Below are 25,393 nucleotides of genomic sequence, written 5' to 3'. Positions count from 1 at the left end.
GAGTTTAAATGTATTTGTCAAACTGAGAGGGACAGAAAGAACCTTCCCCGTGTCCTAGTTGCATCCTTTATCAGAGTTCAAACACAGAGCTCCAGGCCAAGGAAGGCATACACAGAGTCTCAGATATTTCCTGGTTTGGGTGTACCTCTGTTCTTCATTGGCATCAGGGTTTAGGCATCTTTCTACACAGACTCTTGACAGAGGAGGTCTACCTAAGGCTTGGTTTGGTTGCTATACTTTCTTTCAGACTTGCTGCTGTCAGCCCAAGGCATTAGACCTTTCAGTTCTGTTGCTAACAGCCTACATTGGAATTGTATCATCCCAGTACCTCCCTTTGCTCCCGGTGTCGGATCTAGGGTTCTGTCCAGCTGCCAAGGACTTGCAGTAACTGAAGATACCATGCGGAGCCAGCACAGCAGCAGAAAAGGGGAGCCTGACTCCATTAATCAAAGGCTGGGTACATCAGTGGGGATACTGACGATTCTTGGTGTTTTTGTTTTTTTTTCTCCACAGTGTTCAGTCCAGATGTGATATCAGCCTACAAGTACGCTTCTAGGTCATACCATGTTGTGATAAAATGGCAGAGTCAATAGGCCTACCTTGCATAATGGAGAACGCAAGAGATGTGCAAGTCAGTAACCTGAAAATAGCCGTCCTTCATCTAGGTCAGAGGAGAAACTTGGCTCTTTTTCCTTGCAGCAAGCACTGAATCCAGGGTACTGGTAAAGCTGAATTAATGACACAAAGCAGCAAACAGTGAGGGGCTGTGCCAAGCCATCACAACGCTTGGCCAACTTTTTCTTTTGCAACTCAGATATCTCTCCGTCTTTCAGACGTGCTTGGAAGGCGGTGAAGATTGCTGCTTGAGCTAGGAAAGAGTTTGTTTTGTTTTTATGAGCTTCTCTATTCATTCAGACATGCAGTTGCTTGATGAGGCTTAAATCATACTTTGCTAGCTGAATCCACCAAGGAATGCACTCACTTCTGTAAGGGAGCACGCACATAGCCCATGCATCTGTTGAGGAACAATTAAGCATCTGTCATACATCTCAGTCCTTTTCCCTTTCCAAGTTTTAACATCCCTTCTCAGTTCAAATTTAGTTCCCTCTTTTTGATCTCTCCTATGAGGGTCATTGTAACATATCAGATAACTTAGCTGGGGCCTAACTTTTCCAGGGTGGGTGTATATGTGTACACTATGCGCTCTGGGACACCATTCAGTAATAGACCCAGAAAGCCTTCCTTTGTGGGCTTCTTATTTAGCAGTTGAGGAGCTTCTTCCTACATGGCATTACACAGGCCTGATTCTTCTGCTAAACCACTAGGAGTTAGGTGTCCATCTGTTTGGACTGATGGACATATGCTGGTGTAAAGCTGCCTTGCAGTGTGGATCATGGCCTACCTCTGGCTCAACACTTCCATTGTGCCCTCCACTCTGGTTTCCCCGGTGGATGTAAGTGGCTGTCTTCCATGAGAAGACAAGGGGAGAATAAATCCAGGTAAAAATAATATCTTTGTAAACGACTGAGCACTTCACCATCACTTAATACTTACCATTGAAGCATTCTTCTGAGAAACTTCATAGATACATGCACTGGGACTGCCCTGCCTTTAAAGCGTCTCTCTGTGAAGAGCACTCTCTTTGGAAAGGCCTAGTCTTCCTTCCACTGAGATCACGGCAAAAGATCCAGAAACAGACAAAACCCTGTCGTCATCTTTAACACAGATTACAAATTAAATACTGGTCTGTGGCAGAAATTAGTATGCATTAGTTAACAAATGATCACAGCTGAGGGTTCTCTATACTGCCCCTTCTACCCTCTGCAATCCATCTCTTTTCACAATGGATCTCTCTCTCTAGAAATATCTTTTAATTGTCATTTTAAAAACAGTAAAATGACACTTCCATATCCAGGAGGTTTTATCTTGCTTTTGCTACATTACTGACCTACAGTTCCTCTCAGAGGAAACTTGCTCTGGTACCTGCTTCAGACCATGTTCCTCCTCAGATCACAGACATAGCCTTCTTTGTCTGTGCCAGGGCAAATGGAGGGGGATGGCCAGTGTAGAAGTTGTTGGGAGAAATGTTGCCAAAGTGGTGAAAAACTATGAAATAGGAGACCAGAGATGAAAATGCTGTAAAAACAGAAAGAGAGATGTAGACAGTGAAGGAAAGAGCAGCATAAACATCAGCAGGAAGTGAACGTGAAATTTATTGTGTGGAGTAGCGTTTCATGATAGAATGAAGCAAAACAAAGAATAATTCCCTTCGTGGCAGGAATTACTGAGTGATGTTCTTTGCTTTATATTATAAAAGTTATCAAGCAAGATGAATGTCAGGGTGTACTTTCTGGCCATTATGGCTGTGCATTTATACCTGTGTGTTCCATTACCTACTCAACAGGACCACTGATATTTTCCAGACATATTCTTCCTTCCACACAGCTTGTTAAAACTGAATGTAGCTCATTAAGTTTAGTACCAGCCCTGGCAGGGGCCACCAACAGATCAAATGTCTGCTGCAGGAAGGGAAATAAATATGACACTTGGTTGCTGCCTGCCTCATAACGCATCAACAGAGAAATGATAGCTATCCGGGAACCTGTGGGTAGAACAACAACAAAAGTTTTTTCATTAGGAGTGTAACCAGCCTAAACAGGATGAATGCAGAACTGGGTTTGGCACCTGGTTTTGCAAAACATATGCTGAAGAGTACTTAGGCATTTACTGGGGTAGAGCTAATCACACTGATAAATAATGATGCATAGAGATAATAAGATAACAGCTATTATTTAAGGAAGGATTTAAAAGTAAACATAAATTCTCTCATTTGATTATAAGATAAACTTAATGAATAAATATTACTGGTTTATTATAATTAATTTCATTATTTATCCTTGACATAATGATTGGGAGCAAATTCAGACAAGTATCTAGACCATCAATATTTGTCTTCCTTGGATGGCCTGGGTTTTAACAGGGTTGATTAATAGGTGTTCTTGTTTCTGAACAGAAATGAACTGGGTATCATAACAAAACTTTGAAGCTGACAAGTAACCATACCCATGTTTCACCAATGGGGAAGCTGAGGTAGAAAGGTGCCGTTTCAGTAGCATGCATGCAATAACTCATACACAGGGGTAAAGCCCTGTTCAGCAAAGCACTTGAGAAGTATGGAAATCATGCACTTAAGTGATTCACTGAAATGCAGGCTATTACTATACATCAAGAGAGCCGGAACTAGAATTCAGACATCCAATTTACCGTTTTATGCCCTACCTACTGAGCTGCCTTACTGCCTTCAGTTTCTGGCCTTACTCCTAAGAAAACAACATTTATGGCAGCGTACCATTTGCTTGCCTATCCATCTGTCCCCTTCTATTAACTTCTGAATCCACAGCTGTAGGCAAATATGATGGAGAGCTGAAACCACAAGCTGATCCCTATCAATTGCATGGCGTTAGCTCTGTGAAAGGAAGAGATCCTGTGAATGCCCTGGCTGAAATAAGGGCCACAGCATGAGATTATGCTAATGAAATGATAATAAAAAGTATCTTTCATTAAATACAATATAGGAAATCCTCCTTGAGTCGCATATCTAATAGAAATAACTTCGCTAGTTCTGCTGATCACAGAGCTGCTCATTTACTTTTCTGAAACAAGACATTAATTGCACAGTAATTTCACACTTGGCTAGTTCCCTCATATCCCATGCTACACATTTCAGCTTATGTCAGCCTAGTCACCTGTAGCCAAGGCTGCTACATGACTTAGTTGTAAAGCAAAGCAATGAAAAATTTCAAAATGCAGCTCCTCTGGCAGCTCTCTTGTTACCAGTGCTGCAAAACACGTTTATCTTGATGTAGCGTTACTTTCTTAACTCGATTGTGGTATGGTGCAATTATCTGTCAAGGAAAATGGATGTTTTCAATAACAGCCATTAGAAAATGTGTCTACATGGTACTCCACAATTCAATGAAGCTGTGGGCAGATGGAAGCATGGAAATGAAATGATGCCTGGAAAAAAAAAAAAAAAAAGCTCTTCTGCTACCCGTCTAGGGGATTGATCTTGCTGATGGATGCATCAGTTTTGCAGAGTGCCTGCAGATCACTCTGTGCTGAGACTTGTGTGCTTACGAGTTTGCCACCTTTTGTCGCTGCTTCCTTTGTGAGGAGAATAAAATAAATAAATAAATTACAAGTTATGGCCTCCGATAGCTTTGCCCAGGTGAGTACAAGGGGTGCGCGGTCTTAACCCATTTGTTACCCGAGTTAGCGTCGGAACGAGCACGTTGCACCAGCGGCCGCAGCACGGCAGTGATGCCTCGCAGAGAGCGGGGTGGGTCCTGGCGTGCCTCTGGTGTTAGCATCCCAGGCTTGCTGGCAGCGTTGCCCTCTGCTGCCCAGCCCCAATATTGCAGCGCTAAGCATCCTGCCCCCTTGAAAAGCCAGCTACACCCCCTGCTGCAGTGTACCGGCTGTCATGAAATAACAACTTTCAGGTATCCCAGCGCCCAGTGGTTACACTACACAGACTATACATGGCTATGGAACTAGAGGAGACAATTTGGTATAGACTACCGAGTTATAAACAAAGGCTGTTTGGGGTATTTACATAGCAGATCTATGGTGCAGCCCATGGAGAACCCACGGTGCCCATGTGGCTGCGGCAAGTCCTTCACTCCAGGGTCGTGCGAGGAAGCAGGAGCTCGGCCCTGCACTGAATTACCCTCCCAGATTTTGTTTCTTTTCTGACGGGTCACAGGATTGGTGATCCTTTGTACTCTGGCGTCAGTTTATGTGCGTACTGTATTTTGCCTTTTCTGTTGGAAATTCTAGTTCGTATGCTGGTCTTTCGCTGCTTTACGTTTAGATGGCTGTGCTCCAGAAATATGTGTGCTCCTCACCCCAGGCAGGAATTCAGCAGGGACTATCTGAACTGCTGTGCGGAGGCCCCTGGGCTTTGTGGTTAAGATATTCAAAAGCTTTGTGGCAAAGATATTCAAAGCATTTTTTTCTTTAAGTTTTGTTCTATATTCTCCTTCAGACTTTGTCTATTGATCTCTCCGTAGGTTTAAGGATAACAGATAGGTGGTATTTGGTGTGCAACGTTCTTTCCCCTAGAGAAATGTCAAGTTTTTAGGTGGTGAATCATAACCAGTTATGAGACCAGTTACGTTTTTGTTCCTTCACTGTAGAAAAAGTAGATCCAGAAATGACCAGAGAAGGAGAGTTGGCAGCTGCTTCTAGTTGTTCGGTGGAGAAACCTATCAGGGTGATAACTGCCTGCATTAAGACAGTTTATGGCCATCCAGCCCTGTCAAACACAGGCTTTTTCTCTGTCTGGTAAGGTAGAGGGGTGGCAAAAGCGATGTGTGAGTTGTCTGGAGCAGGCAGGTAAGACAAGCCTTCACAGCGATCTCCACACAAGCATCCATCCCAGCTGCCAGTAGCGATCCTGCAGTCACTGCTCGATTCTAATAGCCCAGCAAATAAATAAACATTTTGGTGCTGTCTTTAGAATAATAAGCATATCTGTCTTGTAGCAGGGGGTTATTCTGTGGCCTCACAGACACAAGTAAAACTGCTACAGGGTGCAGGGAGCTTTTGGCCAGCCTGTCAGGAAGCTGCACATCTTCTGTCAGATTGGTTTTGTTAAATGGTTTTAAATCTACAGCAGGTAGATTTGCAATTTCTGCAGCTACTTCTGTCTCATTACCTGCTGAGGGCTGTGAAGAGGAGACAAGCAGTCAGCTGATGTGTGTTTAGATAATATTTCTTGTTGGGCATATCTGGCAGTTATCTCACCGGCCTTTGGTTTGTCCTCATTGCCATTCGTCTGAATCCCCCCATTTGTTTTCAAAGGACTCCAGTTTGTATGCAGTCTGAGTTTGCAGATCCCAAATGGGCATTTCATTTTTTATTTTTTTTTCTGTAATCCATATACTTCTTTTTCCACACTGGGATGTCTTCTCTTGTGCTACACAAGCATCCCAGAAGCAAAGACAGCGCCCTTCCCGGGCTGCCCCATAGCTGCATAGTATGTGCAGCTCTGGGAATAAGGTGGCATTTGTCACAGTTTTTACTAACACAAGATGAACTGACCTTTACATGTCAATGCTATGAATTTCTCCTCTTCCACAGGTGGCATTTGCATTGGCAAAGGTTTCCGCTGAGTGTCAAACACGATGAACTTTCATCTACGTACAGTCTAAGTGCTGAGCTCTCTGAGATTGAATCTTCCACCGCAGAAGCAGTCAGAGTAACTTCTCTCTGAAGTATGCTAGATATTCAACAAAAGAATGGTACTAAATTTCATTAAATGAAGCATAATTAGCAATAAACATTGCACTGTGACATAACACAGAGGAGAGAAAATGCTGCTCATGGTTATTTCAGAGCTAGGACTTTTGTAATGTACAGTCCAAGTCAGGTTTCAGCCCACCTGGAGAATTTATATGACCAAGAAAAGATAACTCTGCCTATCAGTCAGGGCTTCATTCTCCTGATTGTCAGATATAACGAGAATCCTTCCTCATTTTAAGCTTACTGCTCCTGGCTGTATCCATGGGCGGTGGTTACTGCCAGGACCAGTAAGCTTAAAATGAAATATTTTATCACTCCCCGCTTCAAACCTTCCTTCTTGCAACCAACCCATCTTCGTTCAGGGTTACTAGCTTCCCTAGCCTGCCTTTCCTCTCCACTGGGCTCTCCTCTGCTGCCTTTCCCTCTTTCTCCTCCAATGCTACTCTGTAAGTCTTCCCTACGGCAAGCAGTGCAAAATCTCCCATGTCTGCCTTTACAGCTTCTTATTCACTTCTCATTCACTCCACATTGTATTTTTGTGCTCTCCCAAACATTGATACTTGACTGCTTGCAGTTACCCACCCGTTTCTGCAAAGCTGAGACTAATTATTCTTCTGCACGTATGATACCTTGTTCTCATCCTCAGTGAGCCATACATTTTTTTTTCCACAGATATATCTTTGCCAAGACCTTCCTGAATGCTGACTCTGTCCTCCAGTACTTGCAGTCCCTCCCGGCTTGCCATTGCCTGGAGATTTAGTAAGTGTGCCCGCCCGGTGGGAGCCAGGTTGTGAGCGAGTGCTATCAGCCCTGCAAAACCCCGCTCATTGCATTTCGGCAAAGAAGCTTCAGGAACAAATAAATACAATTTGTCACGTTAATTCTGCCACAACTTTTTTGCATCCTAGGTTCAGCAAAGTGTTTATGCAATGCTAAAGGGCTAGCCCCTTTGCTAGAAGCAGGAGTTGATGCCCGTGAGTCCTGCCTGACCTAGGACTGTGGGAGAAGCCTGCACAGTGCATTTCACCTTCCACCTACGGTGCAGAAATGGAGCAAGGGGGACCGGCAGGGAGCGAGGCTGTCCAAGGCAACAGAGCATGAAGGGACCTCAGAGAGCGAAGCAAAGTGCCAGGAGGGTTTTCCTCTCATGCTTCGTGCTCTGGCTCTTTAGCAAGCAGCCCGTGGTGAGGGCACGCAGCACTCACCCCCGCCGGCCAGCCCATTTGCAGGTTCCTCGCTGTGCGCTCTGCTGAGCGGTGCCGTGCTGCGGGAGCCGCTTAGCCGAGCCCCGGCAGCCCAGGCTTTTAACACAGGAGGTCCTGGACCAGCCTGGAGTGATTTTCGAGGTAAATTAGGCGGCGTGAAGTTGTGCCTGCCTTGCTGAGAGCCAGCAGAGCTGTCTCGCACGGCATGCTCTAAGCTTCAGCAACTAGTTTCAGGAGTTGATTAAGTGTCAGAAAAAAAAAATAAATCCCCTTTGTGGCTTAAATGTATTGCCTCTCAGAGTAATTGAATCTCCCCTGTTGCTCCTTTTCATTACAGGAGGATGGATAAGCTTTGGATTTACTCTTCTAAACATGCTCATTACTTTGTATATCCTGTCACGTCCCCTTTTATTTGTCCCTTCTCTTGCTGACATGGGGAACTGAGCTTTTGTTCCTTTTTCTCACTGAAATTTTTCTGTCCTTCCGATTGTTGTTGTCACCCATCTGGACTCCTCAGGTTTCTGCTGTGGGTTTTGCAGTGGGATGGATGTTCAGAAAGAGTTTTGGGCCAAGGATGACCTCTGCATGTCAACGCTATGAATCTCTCCTCTTCCACAGGTGGCATTCGCATTGCTCCAGGGAGCAAAGGTTTCCACTGAGTGGCGAACAAGAGCTCTCCTGTGCATGTTACCGAGGAGCCACAGTTACTACAGAAACACGGCTGAGGAATCTCAGCTAATTAATTACCTGCAGATTACCATGCGTTTATCACTTTTATTTAGCCAGCTTTAAGGCCTCACTAGACGTTATTCTTGAAACCTGCTGTGGGTGGAGGAAGGCGCTGCTGCCGGCGAGAGCACAGCATGAGCTGCCTGTAGTACAGTGCTCACGCAGAACTAGCAAGACTTGATCGTCTTTAGCTTTGGCCTCTGATGTGAAACAGGCCACAAGTGCCATTGCTGTGCTTTAGCATCATTATCTTGCAATTACATGCATTACTGCAGCGCATCCCCACCACTTGTGGTTGGTTCAGCTTCCTCCCAGCTGGCTCCTAGCACTTCAGGAGCTGGAGGAGCCAGCATCCCTTTGGCAGGCCATTAGGTGCCCTGAAGCCATCCCTCCTCCAGGCTGACCCAGCCCTGTTGCCCCTGCATCTCCTCATGGACCAAGCGCTCCAGCCCCAATGGTTTTGGGGGGGATCTACATGCGCTCCGGTTTGTCTATGTCTTTCCTGGATTAGGGTCCCACAGCTGGATACATTAACCTAGATAGGGTCCAACCAAATAACTCATCACTTCCCTCTGTCTACCGGCCAAAATTCTGCTAATACAGCCCAGATTGGAACCTTACCCAGTTGAAAATAAAAATAACACACAAGACGAACAAAACAAAAACACACACACAAAACCACCACTAGTTTCTCAGGGTATGTTTTTGAAGACCGTGGACGTGGCAAACCCCATTCACAGACACTTATCCCAGCGTAACAGAGATGGTTTCATGCCATGGTACAAGGGCTGAGTTAATGGGAAGATAATGTTAAGGGAATTCCCTGAGCTAAGGGAAGATAATGGAGAACCTGAGGAAACCACTGCTGTGGGACAGCTTTTTACTGGAGAATCCTAACCTGGTGTATTTCCACCAGGTAATTCTTGTAACCCAGACCCCGGCTTTTATTATACTCTTTTCCGAAGGAAGTAACTATTTCAGTACTTTAAGCTTTCTGCCCCTAAATAACTCCAACTTCCCAAACAAATCACCCCACTCCTTATAGTGCAAACACACTTGGCTGCACCACAGATTTTAATTCCCCATTTCAGTAAAAGGGGCAGATGTTCAGAATCTCTCTCATAAGTGACTCATTTGTGCTTTATGATAGCTGGTAAGGCAAGGTGGAAAAAAAAAAAGTATCATCTGATTGAATAGCGCCTGTCTGAACAGCAGTATGTGTTCCACTTCCTTCAATGTGCTTTGGGTTCATCATTTATCAAACTCAACCCCTTAATTATTCAAATTAATAAATAATTCATGAAAATATTCACAATAATTTTAATGTGTTGTTTAGGATGTATATCCTGAAATTATAGGAAAATATATTTTCTTGTCAGAAGGACAGCTCATCATTCATGACCCTATTAAAGAATATGCAATAAATATAAAATGCATTGTTGAAAGTATTTGAACATTATCTATATTCAGATGATTGATTTCCTCTGAATACAGTTAGAATGAGACGATGCTACAATACAGCCCGACGAGGTTTAGTACCTGCTACAATAAAAAAGGACAACAAGAAGAATTACTGATTGCAAATTTATTACATGGAACACTAAATTCCAGACAACTGAGTCACATAATAGACGAACAGGGCAACAGGAAGTCTCTTTTCTTTGTATAAACCAAGTTACCGAGCTAGTAAACCGACCCACAAACTTCATATTCCATGGTATTCTGAAACAAATTAACACAAAATCATATTTTATGTTGAGAAGTTGATCTGAATATGATTTAGCATTCACTTATGTACGTCTGGTCCTCAAATCCTCAAATCCTAGCACCAGAAGATAAAAATAGGTGAAAGTTTGAAATACTGGATAAGTGCCCTGATCTGTTACTTGCATTCAAATATGTATCCTCCCTCCGGATATAGTCCTTCTCTCTCCACCATGTCCTAACTTCACTGACTTTCATTCAAAGCACTGAATGCAGAGCTGATCCTGCAGCCCAGATGATTCAGGGCACTGAGCTGTGGGTAAGACCAGAGCAAGCACACTGCAATGCTGCTCTTTGATACTCACAGTCTTTGTCTCCTTTCTTTCTGAAATGCTTTAATCTTGAAAATACAGCAAAGGTATTATTTGCTTTATTTCTTTGCATTATTTCTTTGCTATTCTCCTGTCTTGTTCCCCCCCCAGAAAAACAACCCTTCCAGCCAGGAGTTGGATGTAATTCTTATGCTGCAAACAAAAAATATTTATCTTTTATTGTGGGATAAAAGATTGGAAGAAGAGTAACAAGGAGATGCATTTACATTGACTGTTTTGTGCATTTCCCATTAAAGCTAACTGATACCTTCAACAGGCCCTTCCAAGGATGGATAAAGAAGAGCTACATGATATTAGATCTCACTGTCCTCCTTCTTTACATCACCACCCCACCTCTTTTTAGTTAACGTTTACTCAAAAAGAGATCCTAATGCTGAGGTGAGAATGACTCCCTTCTGCATGCAGAGAGCTGTATTAGTGGGTTCTCACATGGGATTAGGTGACTGAAGGTCTCTTGGAACGTCGGTCAGTGCACATATTTATCACGGCGAAGGACCTGGCTAGTTTTTATGTTCAAAGTACAGTTTACAGCCTCTAGAAACAAAGGATTGTTTTCAACCTTTATCATTTTTGTATCACTTCTATAATTTTTACAGGGGATGAAAGCTCCTCCTGAACCAACCCTGAAGAAAGAAAACAGTCCTTTTGTCAAAAGTATACACTGTAACTCCTTGAGCATGCAAGAAAGCACTTCTACCCTGACAGCTTTCAGAGACCATTTGAAATATCCAAATGGGTATCTAGGTTTTTACTATAATACTCCTCAGTAACTCCTTCTGTCACAAGGATCATCATAACTGAAACACAGAACAAATACTTCTCGCCTTTGGATGGCCTACTCACCACTGCTTTCAATAGTTCTTCCATTTCGAGGCTGAAAAATACAATAAGGAGGTAGCAGATTTATAAGATGGTATTTACAGTAGTATTAGATGCCAGATTTATATGCACACCAAAATACACCTCCCAGAGCATGTGAAAAGGCTGCAGTAAGATTTTCTTTAAAGGGACATGTCAAATACCAGGAGGAGCCATGCAGGCTGGGTTTTGCCTTTGAACCTGAGAAGTATTTATTCAGCCTCTGTCTAAACAGTTAAATAGTCTGAGTTTAATTATTCTCATTAAGGATCTTGGTCCCACTTCATCAAGGTACTAACCTGATGACCAACAGATCATATAAATACCAGGATTGAAAGTACCTGGCTGGCCTAAACTGGGACTCTGGTTACCTGCCAGAATCTCCTTTTTAACAGATTTCTTTTCTGATGTGTTGACAACATTCCTAATAACTAGTTTGGTGTTAATCAAATAAGATTAATCATATAATAATAGACCAGCATATTCTGCTTTAGACTATGCCATAGTTCATCAGGCCAATGGGTGAAAAAATTGAGGGAAATGATGATCTCTGTAACATTGCTTTGGCTTTCCACCCTAATACACAGGGTACCTTTACTTACTAACCGGACCTTTCAGACCATGTAGACAGTCAGCTCAGGCACATGTTTCATGTGGTGAATTTAGTACGAGGGTACCTTGGTGATTTCCGACACACAAGCCACGTACTACTTCTATCTTTGGATGACTTGACTTGAGGCAATAATTGCAGAGTCACCTCTTCCAAGAAAAAAGGTTTAGTCCATTACTACCCCAGATCTCATTATCTTGTGGTCTTTTAGCTGAACCAGAGCTTTTTAAGCAAATGGCTTCTTCAGCTTTCAAGGAAGGGTTATTTGGTATCTAATCAAAACGAGTGCAGCAAGAATTTGTAACGGTAAGCAGTTCCTCATATCCATATATAACATTGTCTGCTATGCAAATCTTTAAGAGCAAAAGATTCAGATACCCTGAAAAGGAAAAACGGCCGTCCCAGAGTCCCGTGACTATCCTGTAAAATAAAATACAAAACCATTAACAAAACACTTTAAGCTCAGTTCCACAGATCTGTTTACAAGTTTTGGTGTCTGTCCATCAGATTACCAATAATTCAGGGCATTTTTCAGCAGCATGCAAACAATGAGATGCTGATAGTCTCCAATGCCCGTTCATCTGGCATGCTCATTAAAAATTAATACCCAAAGGGCAATGTCAACAACTATCCATTCTGTCTAGTGTAAATATACTAAATTACCATAATTAAAGATTCACAGGCTTGAGAAAAATGTAGAAAAGAAAGCTTTATACACAGTGCATTTCTCTGCAGAAGCAGGGTCAGCACAGCTTTCTTCCCAACCATCAAAAAAATGTACTTGTATAAAGCAGCAAAAGAAACACAGAAATGGCCATACACCCCGTCTACTGCTACTCGCTTGTCATTACATTTACATACCTTCTTTGTAAACTCTGCAGTAGCAATCTGTGATTCCTGCAAGTTGACAGTGTAAATTAATCAAGATGCTGTCATTTCTTTGGTTTGTTACATTAATCCTCTGTCACTGATCAGATTCTCCACTCCGTGTGAGAAGAGAGAGAACAGTACAAACTGAGAAGACAGCTACAAGAACAGCAGCAGCAAACGGATCTTTTTAAAGATTTATTTTAAATCTCACTTTGACCAACCTCATCATTCAACATGCTTCCAGCTCTGGGGGGCAAAACAACTCAAACTGCGGTGAGCACAGCAGCTCCATTCCTCAGGCTTGAATGGTACTGATAGCTCTTACCTTCTTAAAGTCGGCCTGCTTTCGGATTGCCCTTCTGAATTACCCAGGCATCATAGCTGTTCTTAAGCCTTTCCCTGCACCCTTTTTATTCCTCAGGAAATTCATAATTTTTCTATTCATCCTGACATCAAAGAATAGAAACTTTCCCCATGACTTCATGGGAGCAGACCGAGCCTAGTGTCTAACGAAGCTCTGAACCTGCACTCTGGTACACCTGTGAGGTCTGGGAGCCCTCCTGCCTGCAGCACAGCTGCCTGGCTCCACACTTATGGCTGGCCAGAAGCTCTAAGCCAGAGCCACTCTTACATCAGTGTATTGGCTTTATGTGGCAAGGGCTTGGCAGCACGGGGGCTGCAGGGGTGGCCTCTGTGAGCAGAGCCCAGCAGCTGCCCCAGGTCAGACCAGAGCCAGCTCCAGCCGGCTCCAAAAGGGACCTGCTGCTGGCCAGAGCTGAGCCAGGGAGCGACGCTGGGTGGTCCTCTGGGAGAGCAGAGTTAAGGAAAATCTGATGTGCAACAGCAGCTGGGAGGAGAGAAAATGTGAGAGAAGCAGCCCTGCAGACCCCAAGGTGAGTGCAGCAGGAGGGCAGGAGGTGCTCCAGGCAGGCAGCAGCAGTTCCCCTGCGGCCTGTGGAGAGGCCCCTGGTGGAGCAGGCTGTCCCCCTGCAGCCCACGGGTCCCACACGGAGCAGATCTCCACGCTGCAGCCCGTGGAGGAGCCCCCGGTGGAGCAGGTGGATGTGGCCTGGAGGAGGCTGCGGCCCATGGAGAGCCCCCGCAGGAGCAGGCCCCGGGCCGGAGCTGCAGCCCGTGGAGAGGAGCCCACGCAGGAGCAGGGGGTCTGGGGGGAGCTGCCGCCCGTGGGGGACCCGTGCTGGAGCAGTTTGCTCCTGGGGGATGGATGGACCCCGTGGTACAGAGCCGTGTGGGAGCAGTGCTTGAAGAGCTGCTGCCTGTGGGCAGCCCCCGCAGGCTCAGTTCGGGCAGGACGGCATCCCGTGGGAGGGACCCCACATGGAGCAGGGGCAGGCAGACGCAAAGCGTTAGGGACTGACCGCAGCCCCCCATTCCCTGTTCCCCTGCATCACTTGTGGGAAGGACGTAGAAGAAGGTGGATGGAGGGGAAGGTGTTTTTAGTTTGACTTTAGTTCTCACTGCTCTAGTCTGTTAGTTGTCTGGGGTGAGCTTGAAAAACAAGCACATATAATGAGTGAGGATATGAAGACAAATGAGGAGATCACATGAAATGTGTGCACACGGGAAACTGGGGAGTAGGAATTTGAAAAGAAAAATATACATGAAAGGAGGGAATTGGGATTCAGGGTATGAGATGAGGATTTCCTCGTTAACCTGTTCTTGGTTCAAGCCTTGAGGCAATGATTTATAGAACAAGTCCCAATAATGCCAGCTCAGTATGAAACAAAGAAGAAAAGTACATGCTCAATCAGGATGCTTTAAAGGATGCAAAGAAGGAGAATACAAAGATTGTTTGTTCTCAGATGATATATATCAAGTAAAGAGATACCAACTCATGAGTTAGACTCATTTTCAAATATCCTATCGAATTTATGATTTTATCCTATGGAAGAAACATGGCAACAAATGAGCCTCTAAACAGTGCATTGGCTTGATTTTAGGAGGGGATTAATGGAGATTATTCTTATGTAGCTGGGTTTAGATATTTAGTTCCTATTGATATCTTTGAAAGTGCCATCTACAAGATATACCTGAAGATTAGATGCAGAAACTGAGTAGTCTGTTAGTTGTCCCAACAGACTGTAAGTTCCCCAAATGAAGCTCAAGTCCCATTATGCCAAAATTGCCATTGACTTTGCCTTTCATGATGCTGAGGCATCATCTCTTCTCTTGAAACGCCATCTGCCTTCTCTGCTTAATCTACAACTCTGAATCAAAATTTAAATAAAACCACACAAACACAGGATTGTGAAGAAAGTTCAGGTCCAGGTGAAATCAGTAGGATTTTATAACTGTTTCATTTGCTGCACCACATATAGACTCACGTTTGCAGTGTCTTCTCCAGAGTCATCATGGGCTGAGAAAATACAGCTTCATGTTGTAAGAGATTTGAACAGCCGGGTAACAATTAGCATTTTTGTTTAGTTCTTCCATATCTCATTTAGCTTCAGTCCACCACTTAATAAGACTACACCTAGAAATCCTACTGCATATATGTAACTAGTATTAGTCGTACCTCTTGAAAGGATACTGTATAGGATACAGCTCCCAGTCTTGAGGACTCAAAACAGACGGTGAATTTTTGGCAAGTTTAGTAACTAAATCAGCCTTAGAAATAGGGCTGCACTCAAAGTTACTGGCTGATTCTGGATGTCCCCTCATTATCTAAGCTGTAGAAGCACAGGAGTTAATGCTGAACTCAAAACATTCGGTGGACATTTAAGATTGAAATGCTAGAATCTTTATATAATAAACTTCAGTATTGTACATTCTTATAGCTGCTTTAAGAAAGCATGCATGGAATTATAAACTACAGACAATGACAAGAAGAGAGGTGAAATACACGTCAAAATACTTTCTATTATTGTCTTGAAGGCTCTTTTTTATTAAATCACAACTATAGGACTCAAGCTCCACAAGTGAATTAGCTTTCATAACATACCTACAGGCAGTGTGAATTTTATGGGAAAGGAACTGTTGATTAACTGGTGATAATAAGAAAGCAGTATAAAGCAGAACTGACATTGAGCTAGGTCCTAATACGACTGCACCAATGAGGAAGTGCTATACTCAATAACTCAATCTTTCAGCTTAAGTTTTTGAATCTGATTCAGGCACACACCCACACACACAAAAAAAGCTTAAATAAAGCATCAAAAAAATCAGTAAAGCAGCTCATAATGTTTCCGTGTTCAGCATGATCTTAAATATGCTGTTGAACCAATTTTTTTTTTTTAGCATATTTAACCCTTTATTATTCAAAAGTAAGGGTCAGGTTAAAATGCTAGCCCTAGTCGCAAGGGGACATTTTGGCTCTTGAGGTCTAAAAACAGCAATTTGATTTATAATGTAATGGAATTAAGAATTACATGCAAACCACTAATGAAAAGAAATATTCTATTATATACTTCATAGTTACTCTCCTGCATCGCCTGATTCATGACAATACTAGATTACACATTATTTTTTGGAGAATCATTTAAGTAAGGGATGCTTTTAAGTAAACGAAGCAATTACACCTTACCTCATTTGTATGCATGCTGTTGAATATGGAATAACAAAGATCCAAAACAGTGCTGGAGATCTGCAAAGTCAAACAGCAGTTTAATACATTTCCTGATAGGATGTAGTATACAGGGTTTTTACACAGAACAGGCTTAATTGTGACCCCAGTGCAATTTAAATTGTACACAGTTCCACTCAAACCACTCAGAGCAAGGTAAGACTTCCTAAAGCTATTATGAGATGAAAAACAAACATTTTGCACAAGCAGAATGCACATAGTACTATTCATGTTGTCAGTAGAGTCTCTTACTATAAAGAGATTTAAATAAGTCTTTCATATTTAAAATACACTTTCCTGTGCTAAGTGTTCTAAGAATTGGCTGGTTTTTTGGCATATTTAATGTACGCATTTTCATCTATAAGCATTTCAGCTGAAACTGTTTGGTATGTTTGACCACAGAGCCCACTATATTCAACAGGGATAATTCTACCATTAGATGCTAAAATCACGATGGTCCAGTTGTACACCTGTAGGATAAGTGATCACGGGCCGAAGAGTAACTGTGCTGAAGTCAATTACCACAGCTCTTTTAATGGATTTTATCTCAGGACTCTCAAGGAGCAAGAGAGAAAAGGTGGGGGTGAAATAGACACCCTCGGAAGAGCGTGGTGCGGGGTGTTGCACACTCACTTGTACAGAATAAGGGTTTGCTTATGTACACAGTCATGTCAGATGAGAAATAACTACAGCGCAGGAGATAAAATGCAAGACATGCGAATAACCGGCTTTGAGAACTATTTCCCACCAGTCTTACAAGACTGAAAGGTATCAGAAAAAAAGCTCAAAATTTCCAGGTAACTGCTGATCCTACGAAGACTTTCTCAACCCTTTGAAAATGGAAATGACCCTTGGGCTCGGTGCTGAACGCAGCGGGCTTGCTCTTTCAAAGTCACTCGGCTGCCTGAAGTGCTCGCAAGCTCCGGGCCAGCGGCACCACCGCAGACACGAGCTGCGGAGCCTCCCCCTGCTCCCCAAGCCTCTGAGGACCTCAGAGAACCCCCCTACACCATCCAGGACCCCACTGGTATCTCCCGCAGCACTCAGCAGCGCTTTGTGCTCCACTGTGACGGGAAGAAAAGCACTCCGGCTGTCCCTAGGACCGAGTTAGCCCTGCGGGGAGGACAGCACATCCTCCAGCAAGCTCTCTGGCTCTCGGGGGTCCCGCAGCATGCGATGCTGGGGGGCACGGGACTGTTTGTGAGCCTGCAGAAGAGGAAACGCATTGCCAAAGGCAGCTTACCTGGGGTTGGTGAGACAGCTCCATCCACTGACTGAAGCACAGCGCCAGTTGCTTGAGGAGTAAAGACCAGACATTAACAGAGGGTTTTGCATAGCCGGGGGCCCGCATTTAGCCCGGGGAGCCAGGACCGGGTGCCTAGGAGCCTGCCTGGCTCTTGCTGTCCCGTGTGCCCGATCCCTCACACCAACCCCCCACATCCCCATCCCACCACCTCCCCGGGCTGCAGAGGGCTTCACCCCCCCTGCCGCCCTCACCAGCCGCTTGGGACCCCCCCGTCGGACCCCCAGCCCGGCGCCCACCTCCCGCAGGGCTTTCACACGGCGGCCAGCCCGGCTCTGCCCTGGTGCAGGAGGAGGAGAGGAGCCGTACCTGACTTTTGGGCAGCTCCGCGCCGTCCCTGTAGCGGGAGAAAGGCTGGGGAAACCCTGCGGGGGGACACAGCGCGTACAGAGAGATGCAGGGAGACGGGGCGGCCCCGAGGGCAGGCACCCCTTTTATTTTAAAATTAATAAATATAAAGGGGAGGGGTTGTCGCCGACCTACCTGAGCCCCGCGGCAGGGCGCAGAGGCAGCAGGCGGCGAGCAGCCAGGGCAGGGCGGGCGGCGGGGACGGGGACGGCGGCGGGGACATGGCGGGGGGCGGCGGGCGGGCAGCGGCCGGGCCGGGCCGGGCTCGGCCGGGCCGCCGCCTTTATGGGCCCGCGCCGAGCCCCCGCCCCCGGGCGGCTGAGGGGAGGAGGAGGCGGTGGTGGCCCCGGTGGTGGCGGTGGTGGCCCTGGTGGTGGCGGTGGTGGCCCTGGTGGCGGCGTCGTGTCAGGGTTTGGGCGGTCTGGCACCTCGGCGCGGCTTGGGGAAGGAGGTGTGCCTCCTCTGGAAGAAGGTGCACACCGGACAAGTGCTGGCCCTCTGTTATATCGGTCTTCATGAGGAAAGACCTTGTATCTGTTCTTTATTTTTTCTTTCAACTCACCGCTTCCAGCCCCTGGTCGGTATGGTTATGGGAAAACCAAGGCGCTGCTCATGGTGGTTCGCTTTTCTTCCCGATTTAATCATTGCCTTCGGCTTTGGGAAGTGCTTCCCTGTTATCTCCATGCTAGTTCTCAGGGCAAAGCTTTCCCTTAGAGCTGAGACAAGAGAGGCAGAGTCCTCAGCTCTTCTTCATAAACTTTAACCTGCTGAAACAAAAGCGTAACTTCCCTTTCTCCAACTTGTAACATACAGAGGGCAATGCCCCGCTGTGGGATGCAGGGCATAACAGGCTGCCGGAGGCACTGCTGGCACAGGGTACCTGATACCGCACGTAGCTGCAATCCAGATCCTCATGCACCCCCACCCCACAACCTCCACAGGCTGCGCCGTGCGCTGCAGGGATCATGGCAGGGCTGCTCCTGGTGGGAACATCTCGGCATCCCAGGGTGGCTGGAGAGGAGAAGAGGAGCATGTAAGGAGGCACGGAGCAGCCGAGTGGCCCTGGCACCATTAGTTTAGTTCCCCCTTCACTTCTTCCCCTGGTAGTGGTGGCTGTCCATGCCTCCTCACAGCCCCCTGGGTGCGAGGCGCTGAGTGGAGAGCCAGCGGGAGAGGTCAGGCCTTGCCAGAGCAGCACCCACCTGCGACCCTCTTACCCGTCTTGACTAGAAACGGGACTTTCAGGCCAGGTCAGTATCCAAAGAGATCGCTCCTGCTGATGGCAGAATGCCTGCCCTTTATGGAAGCTGAAGCAGATTGCAGCGAGTTTTGTGGTTATGATTCCTCAGAGCAAATCCTCATAGGCTTTGAGTAGGAAGGAGATGCAGGGTTTCAGGAAATCCATGCCCTTTTTCTGCAGTGACTGCTGGCTGTCCGAGCCCAGGCAATTCAGGAGCGAAGGGACTGTCTGTGTTTGTTAAATTTTCTCAGCAAAGGAGGATGGCATTTTAATTTTGTCAGCAGCAAGAAGCGTGTTCCTGCTTGGTGTAATTTTATTTAAGCTGATGTAGTCACAGAAACATGACAGCAGAGCCCCACCAGTGTGAGAGGTAGATGACAAAATGATAGATGGTAAAGATACTCTGATGGATTGCACAATTCATATTAACCATCTTCCCTCTGTCTTTTGACATTTTACTTTTAACCACACTGAAAATTGTTGTTCATCAACAATGTTTCTGTTGCCACACTTATCACAGATTATGCACCCAAATCACTCCCATGGTGCAGAAACATGGCATCCAATAGATCCGTTCTAGATTCAGTGTTAGTTGCTATCTTTTCAAACACTAGTATATTAAATAGTAATTCTTTTAAATACTAATTAGTTGTATTGTACCCTAATTAGAGGCTACCAAGTCGCTACTAATTATTCACTGTAATGGGACGTGGTTCTCTGGCTTTCCCCGTCTGGTAAGAAAGGCACAGTCTGCTGCTTTCTTCCTCAGGATATTCATTATCTGCCTAAAATCACGCTTCCATCCCACGCAGCCTGTTAAATAATAGCCCCTTTCAAACTATTTAAGTACGTCCAATTTCAGGAGTGTGCAGTGTTTGCTATAGCATAAGGAAAGAGGCGTATGATCATGTTGGGTGGGTAAGACCTACCCCTCTTTGAAGTAAAATACTGGATGCTGCCTGAATCTTTCCTTCCTTCTTTACATGCACAACGCAGCATCCACTGCTTTATTTCACTCTTTTCCGATGAGTACCTTAAATGTACACTTCAGCAAATCTTGCCTACATGTTGGTCCCATGAAGCCTGTGGAGCTGCTCATTTGCTTCAAGTGAGGCTTATACTTAAAGATTAGATAAAAAGTAAGTCATACAAGTTCCATTTAAAAAAATAAAAAAAGTACAACTTATTACCAAATTGAAAATAGGATTTTATCAGTCACAGTGCAGTGTGAGAGAAGAATGGATAAAAGTGTTTAAAAGTAAAATTTTAAATAGCTGAATGTGTCACATTATGAACCCGTCCTCCTTCCTTAAATCTGAACTCTCTTCTGCTGCTGTACATGTCGTTTCATAGGTGTTAGCTCGGGTGCAGTTCTGCCAATAGATATAGCACCAAGATAGATTAATGAGCCATACTTTTAATGCACAAGTGAAATCCCCCCTTTAAGGTTCTCGGCTTCCTGTGTGCAAAGAAAGAAATAGGTTAAGAGTTATTATCAGTTATTCATGAACAAGTTAAAATGAAGCTTTGCTAGGGGGGGTCAATGGGAAATGAGGATTTTTTATGGTGAGTCAGGAGGCTTGGCATATATTTAGTACCAGTAACATTTTGGCACCCATAATTTTAGATTAAAACATGCTGTGATAGATAAATGAAGAATAAGAAGAAAATTTGTTTTCAGCAGGCATACAGGTGAGGGCTGGCTTCCTTTTCGTAAATGATCTCTGCAATGAAATCAGCAGGTTATCACGGACAGTGAGGACACAATCCATAAAATGTCACCATCGTGCAGTTCCCAAGTGCATCTGAACTGCCTGCTGCTGCCTCCTTACGCCTCGCACCCTCTGCAGCTTGGCACTATTTGGTAAAAAACAAGCTGTGTGGTCCGTTGGGAAAGATGGAAAAAAGCTGCAAAAGTTGCAGGATATTTATGAGGCAAACCTGCCATAAAGCTTGCAGATATCTCCCAGTACTTGTCCTGGATTAAATATGACAGTGCCTGCTTATGCTGAAGTTTAATGTGATTTTAAGTTAACATGCATTTGTGTTCCCAGCACAGACAAATGGTCCAAACAGTGAACGCTCTCGTCTCGTTTTTGTTTCAAGCTGGGCAAGACTCAGCTCAGCACTCGGAGCTGTGGGCCCAAACCTTGCTCTCACCAGCACTAAGTACGGGGTAGGTTTCTTTTCTTTCGTTTGTGGTTGGATTGCTGTGCTTTGTAGATATAAGTCCATGGTCTTAATGTGCTGTATGTCAGCAAGTCTTTAAAGAGGATCGGTACAAGTATGCCTCATACAGTAGGAGATCAAAGACAAGCTAACTGAGAGCCTAAATGTGGAGGAGTAGTGCAAATGGAGGAGTTAGGAGCTAGACTGGGAATCTAAACTGTTAAATTACGTTGGATCACTCCTTGGCTATTTCTTGGATAAAGGAGATTTTATGATTGTTAGGTTGAGCCAGAGAAGCGGAAACTCCTCTGAAATGAAGCAATTTATTCCTACTATGTTGTATTGTATGGAAGCAGTACAGTGTGACGGGCTATATGGGGCTACGCTGGGCTGAAAGTTCATTGTGATTGGCATGCTTCGAGGCATTTGGAAAGATCTTCAATCTGAAACTCCCACTTGCCTTAATTTTAGCAGTGTCCTGTTCAGCTCAGGCAGAACAGTGGGATAACTCTGTCAGTTATCGGTGGGATAACTCCATCAGTTTCAGTGGCTGAGCTTTCATTTGTCCGGAATGATTTGTTCCTGACTCCTCAGCTTTTGCCTTACCAGAAATTTCTGGTGGTCTCCCGGGCAAATAGTGGAGTGGCTGACATCACCAGCTGAACAGATCTGATTTTAACAGCAGCATTATAGTGCTGACACTCATTCATCCACAACTCCTGCATGTGAGGGATTTATCTCGTAGCTTTAATTTTCTCTGAGTATAGTTACGTGTAAATTATAATTCTGTGTTTAGAGAGGGACCACCACAGTCTGTGGTACTGGATACCTTATACTGATTTTATACTCTATTATATATTGTGTAACTGGGAGCTCACGCCTCTGGGCACCCCGAGTTATGCTTGTATGACAGCAAGGAGTATAACCCAACGCTTTGCTTCCTTCCCTTCTGCGTATCTAGCAGCACTTACTCCCACGAGAGATCTGAGTCAAGTGGCATTCAAAGTGAGTAAGTACTCAAACTCTGTCACTTACAATTATTTCTGAAGATATCTGTATTTTTCTTGTTAAGTAATTTGACTCGCTTAATATGAAGGCAATTAATTTTCTCACTCTGTTTCAGGCAGGAGAGATTTATACAGAATTTTACTGGTATTGAAAATGAACTGATGGCTTCCCTGACATGTTAAATTTCATTTGCATGAATTCTTGTAACTAGTCGACTGACTCTTGGTAGCTGTAAGACTTGAGTTAACTTTTATTTTTGCTTTTTGGCAGAAGTGGTTATGACCTGGACACTCACTGGCCAGAGTGTCACGCAGTTTTTCCCTGTGACATTTATGCCTCTGGATGTTCTTCAGAGCTAGCAATAGTGTACAGGACATGCAGCGAGGTGAGCTCTCTGTTCCCTTCTGTAGTAACACATCTTGAGGATGCATCTTTCCTGTCTTAAATGACAGCTGCTGCACTTTCACTGGCTCTGAAGGTTCTCAATAAAGAAGGAATTATGCTAAAGCCAAAAAAAGAAAGGGGAAAAAATGAGAGAAAACAAGCATGACTTGTGGGAAATAATGACAAAGAACGCAGTGATGAGCCAGGTCTCTCAGCGTGAATACCCATAGAGAAAACAGAGTTGTGAGGAGTGCCACATCACCCCGATTAGGTCAAACCCAGTATCTTCCAGTCTCAGCCCTGCTGCCAAACACAAGCAGAGGCTGGAGTCTCTCTACCTTTCTTGTCTCCATATAACTGGAGAAAACAGATTTCATTTTTGTTCACTCCACGGTATAATTTGCTAATATAATTTATAATAATATAAACAGGACAGACACCTCCCCTGGTTTAGCGCCATACAGCTGCTAGGGAAAAAATAACTCTATCCCAGCCTAAACCAGGACAACATCACACTTAGAAACAAGCAGAATACATGCGGTTATTACCTGAAAAGGCTTAATTCCTCGGAGAGGACTAAAAGCCAAAACTTGAAAAGGAAACAAGCAGGCAGCAGTTGTCAATCACTCCTTCCTAAGCACATCCCTCTGGGGAGAGGTTTTAGCAGAGATGACATATTGGGACTGGATCTCATCACTTGTTAATGTAAAAAGATACAGTGCAGTAACTGGTGAATCCTGTTTGGCTTATCACTGCTGTCCCCAAATACTTCAGATGGCTGCGGCTACGTGACTCTCATGGAGTCATATGAAACTAGAGATCACATTGTGTTGATTTAGTTGGATGAACAGTCCCAAGACAGGAAAATTCATTGCATTCAATTTAAATTTTCTTTTTCTTTCAGTTGAAAAAGTTATCATGCATATTCCTGGCCAGCAATAAAATGTCCAAAGAAGGTAGTATTTAATGGAAGAAGAAGGAGGGCTGCAAAATTAAAATCTAGGTCATCTGTGGGAAAGACGGTCAGATATATGAGAACATTAAAGAAGCCAATAAAGACTATATTAAAGCTTCATGATGCGTAATATAAAATTTCAAAAGCAAGTTCTAGAGGCTGTACAGGATACGTTTCCAAAATCCAAGCTAGCAATTGAAAATATTTTTGTGTGTGCCCTGCTCTATATGAGAAACATATTCATGTATACAATTTCAGCTGGTTTTACACTTAAAAAAGAATTTACATATTCACTTTGCAGTGTAGCCTGACAGGTTCTAGTCCTTTGCTGATTTTTTGGTACATAGCACTGATGCTGCTACAGTCCATGATTCTTCCCTGCAAGTCTGAAAGGCAGGGCTGAAGTGACTTCAGTATCAAACTACCATTAACACATGTTTTTTAAAGCAGCTCTGTTTTCACCATGGAATAAATAATGCACTTCACTTATCCGCTAGTGAAATCCTAGTGAACAAAAGGAATTTTTCCTGGGGAAAGGGGAAATCGGACAAGGTGAAACGTGTGTTTGGTGACTTAACATTAACCTCATACAGACTACGGTGTGACAATAAAACAAAGGCAGATGCAATCAAGCAATGCTCCCCCAACTTCTGCTCAGAGAAAACGTAGCCAAAATGATTTTTCCCTATTGCAACCCCAGGAACATCACCAAGAGAAGAGCAGAAATTGATTTGACCCAATCATTTCTGTAATAGGAACACATTTAGACAACAACAGTGCTAGGCACAATTTAACACCATGAGTTGTCCAACAGAACGAAGCTTCGTGTGCTGCGGGTTTTATTGTTACTGGAGAACAAAATAATCTGCCCTCTTCACATTGCCTGGATCAGCGAATCACTGTTCAGTGACATGGTTTCCTTAATGAAGTAAGTGCTCAGGGAAGCTGCATGTAAATTAGGAAATAAGGATGTTGCAACAAAGCACATGCTAACTGCTCTGGTACTTTTTTTGAAAGCAGGGAAAACCTACTCGTCGAATGATGTCAAAAATAAAAGGACAGAATGTCTAGAGGGAATCGTAAGTGGGTGGATGGATGGCAGCCTCCTTCTTTTCTGGGGATGCAACTTAAAATAAATACAGTGTTGCTGGGGAAACGTGCCTAAATCGTGTGATGCTTTGAAATGCAGGGCTGGGGTGTCCCTTATGCTAAAAAAAGAAATAGTTGTGGTTCTGTGAGATTCCTGTGAGTGGGGCTTGAGGATGAACATGGGATCTGGTGCCCAGCAACAAGAGCTGACAGCCTAAGAATGGGAAAGGTTTGGCTCTGAACGGTCAAAAAAAGATTGTATTCAATAAGCGTTTGTTATGTTAGAGGAAGAATGTTTGACACAGCTGATCTGGGCTAAGCACAATATTTATTAGGGAAGTGGATAGGAACTGAGAACAGAGTTAGGATCTGTGCTCTGAGAAGATATCCTCAACCACTCAGAAAAACACTTTTTGTGGTAATACTAAATTCACATTGGAAAATTGTCTTTGATTTGTTTGGTCGTTTTTTTAAATTTGTTTCATCATTTTGAGTTCAGTTGTAGATTTTGTAATTTAGAGCAACATCAACTGAAAAAAAAAAAAAAACACATCCTGATACTTGTTTGAACACTTCAGTGATTGACATAAAGCATAGTCTAATACATTAAACAACAATGACATTTTTCTTTGTTTGAAGT

General features: G+C 44.2%; 1 protein-coding gene and 1 long non-coding RNA gene across 2 annotated transcripts; one reads left to right on the top strand and one right to left on the bottom strand.

The window, feature by feature from the left end:
- Positions 1 to 6,136: 6,136 nt before the first annotated feature.
- Positions 6,137 to 8,110, top strand: LOC310902251. Its single transcript, XR_014586582.1, has 3 exons — positions 6,137 to 6,305; positions 6,979 to 7,065; positions 7,215 to 8,110. It is a non-coding gene; the product is annotated as an uncharacterized lncRNA (long non-coding RNA).
- A 1,616-nt stretch (positions 8,111 to 9,726) lies between these two features.
- On the bottom strand, positions 9,727 to 18,151 carry NMS (neuromedin S). The gene is made up of 8 exons (XM_083843466.1): positions 18,044 to 18,151; positions 17,870 to 17,925; positions 17,501 to 17,551; positions 16,219 to 16,278; positions 12,666 to 12,701; positions 12,183 to 12,224; positions 11,180 to 11,210; positions 9,727 to 9,962 (listed from the first exon to the last, which is right to left on the bottom strand). Exons 1-8 carry the CDS (start codon positions 18,129 to 18,131, stop codon positions 9,946 to 9,948), a joined length of 381 nt encoding a protein of 126 aa, XP_083699592.1. The 5' UTR covers positions 18,132 to 18,151; the 3' UTR covers positions 9,727 to 9,945.
- Between the last annotated feature and the right edge of the window lie 7,242 nt (positions 18,152 to 25,393).

The sequence above is a fragment of the Anser anser genome (genome assembly GCF_964211835.1).
Source record: "Anser anser genome assembly, chromosome: 1".
Classification (NCBI taxonomy): domain Eukaryota; kingdom Metazoa; phylum Chordata; class Aves; order Anseriformes; family Anatidae; genus Anser; species Anser anser.
Note: the sequence above shows the minus strand (reverse complement) of the source record. Positions and strands in the feature narration are given on the sequence as shown.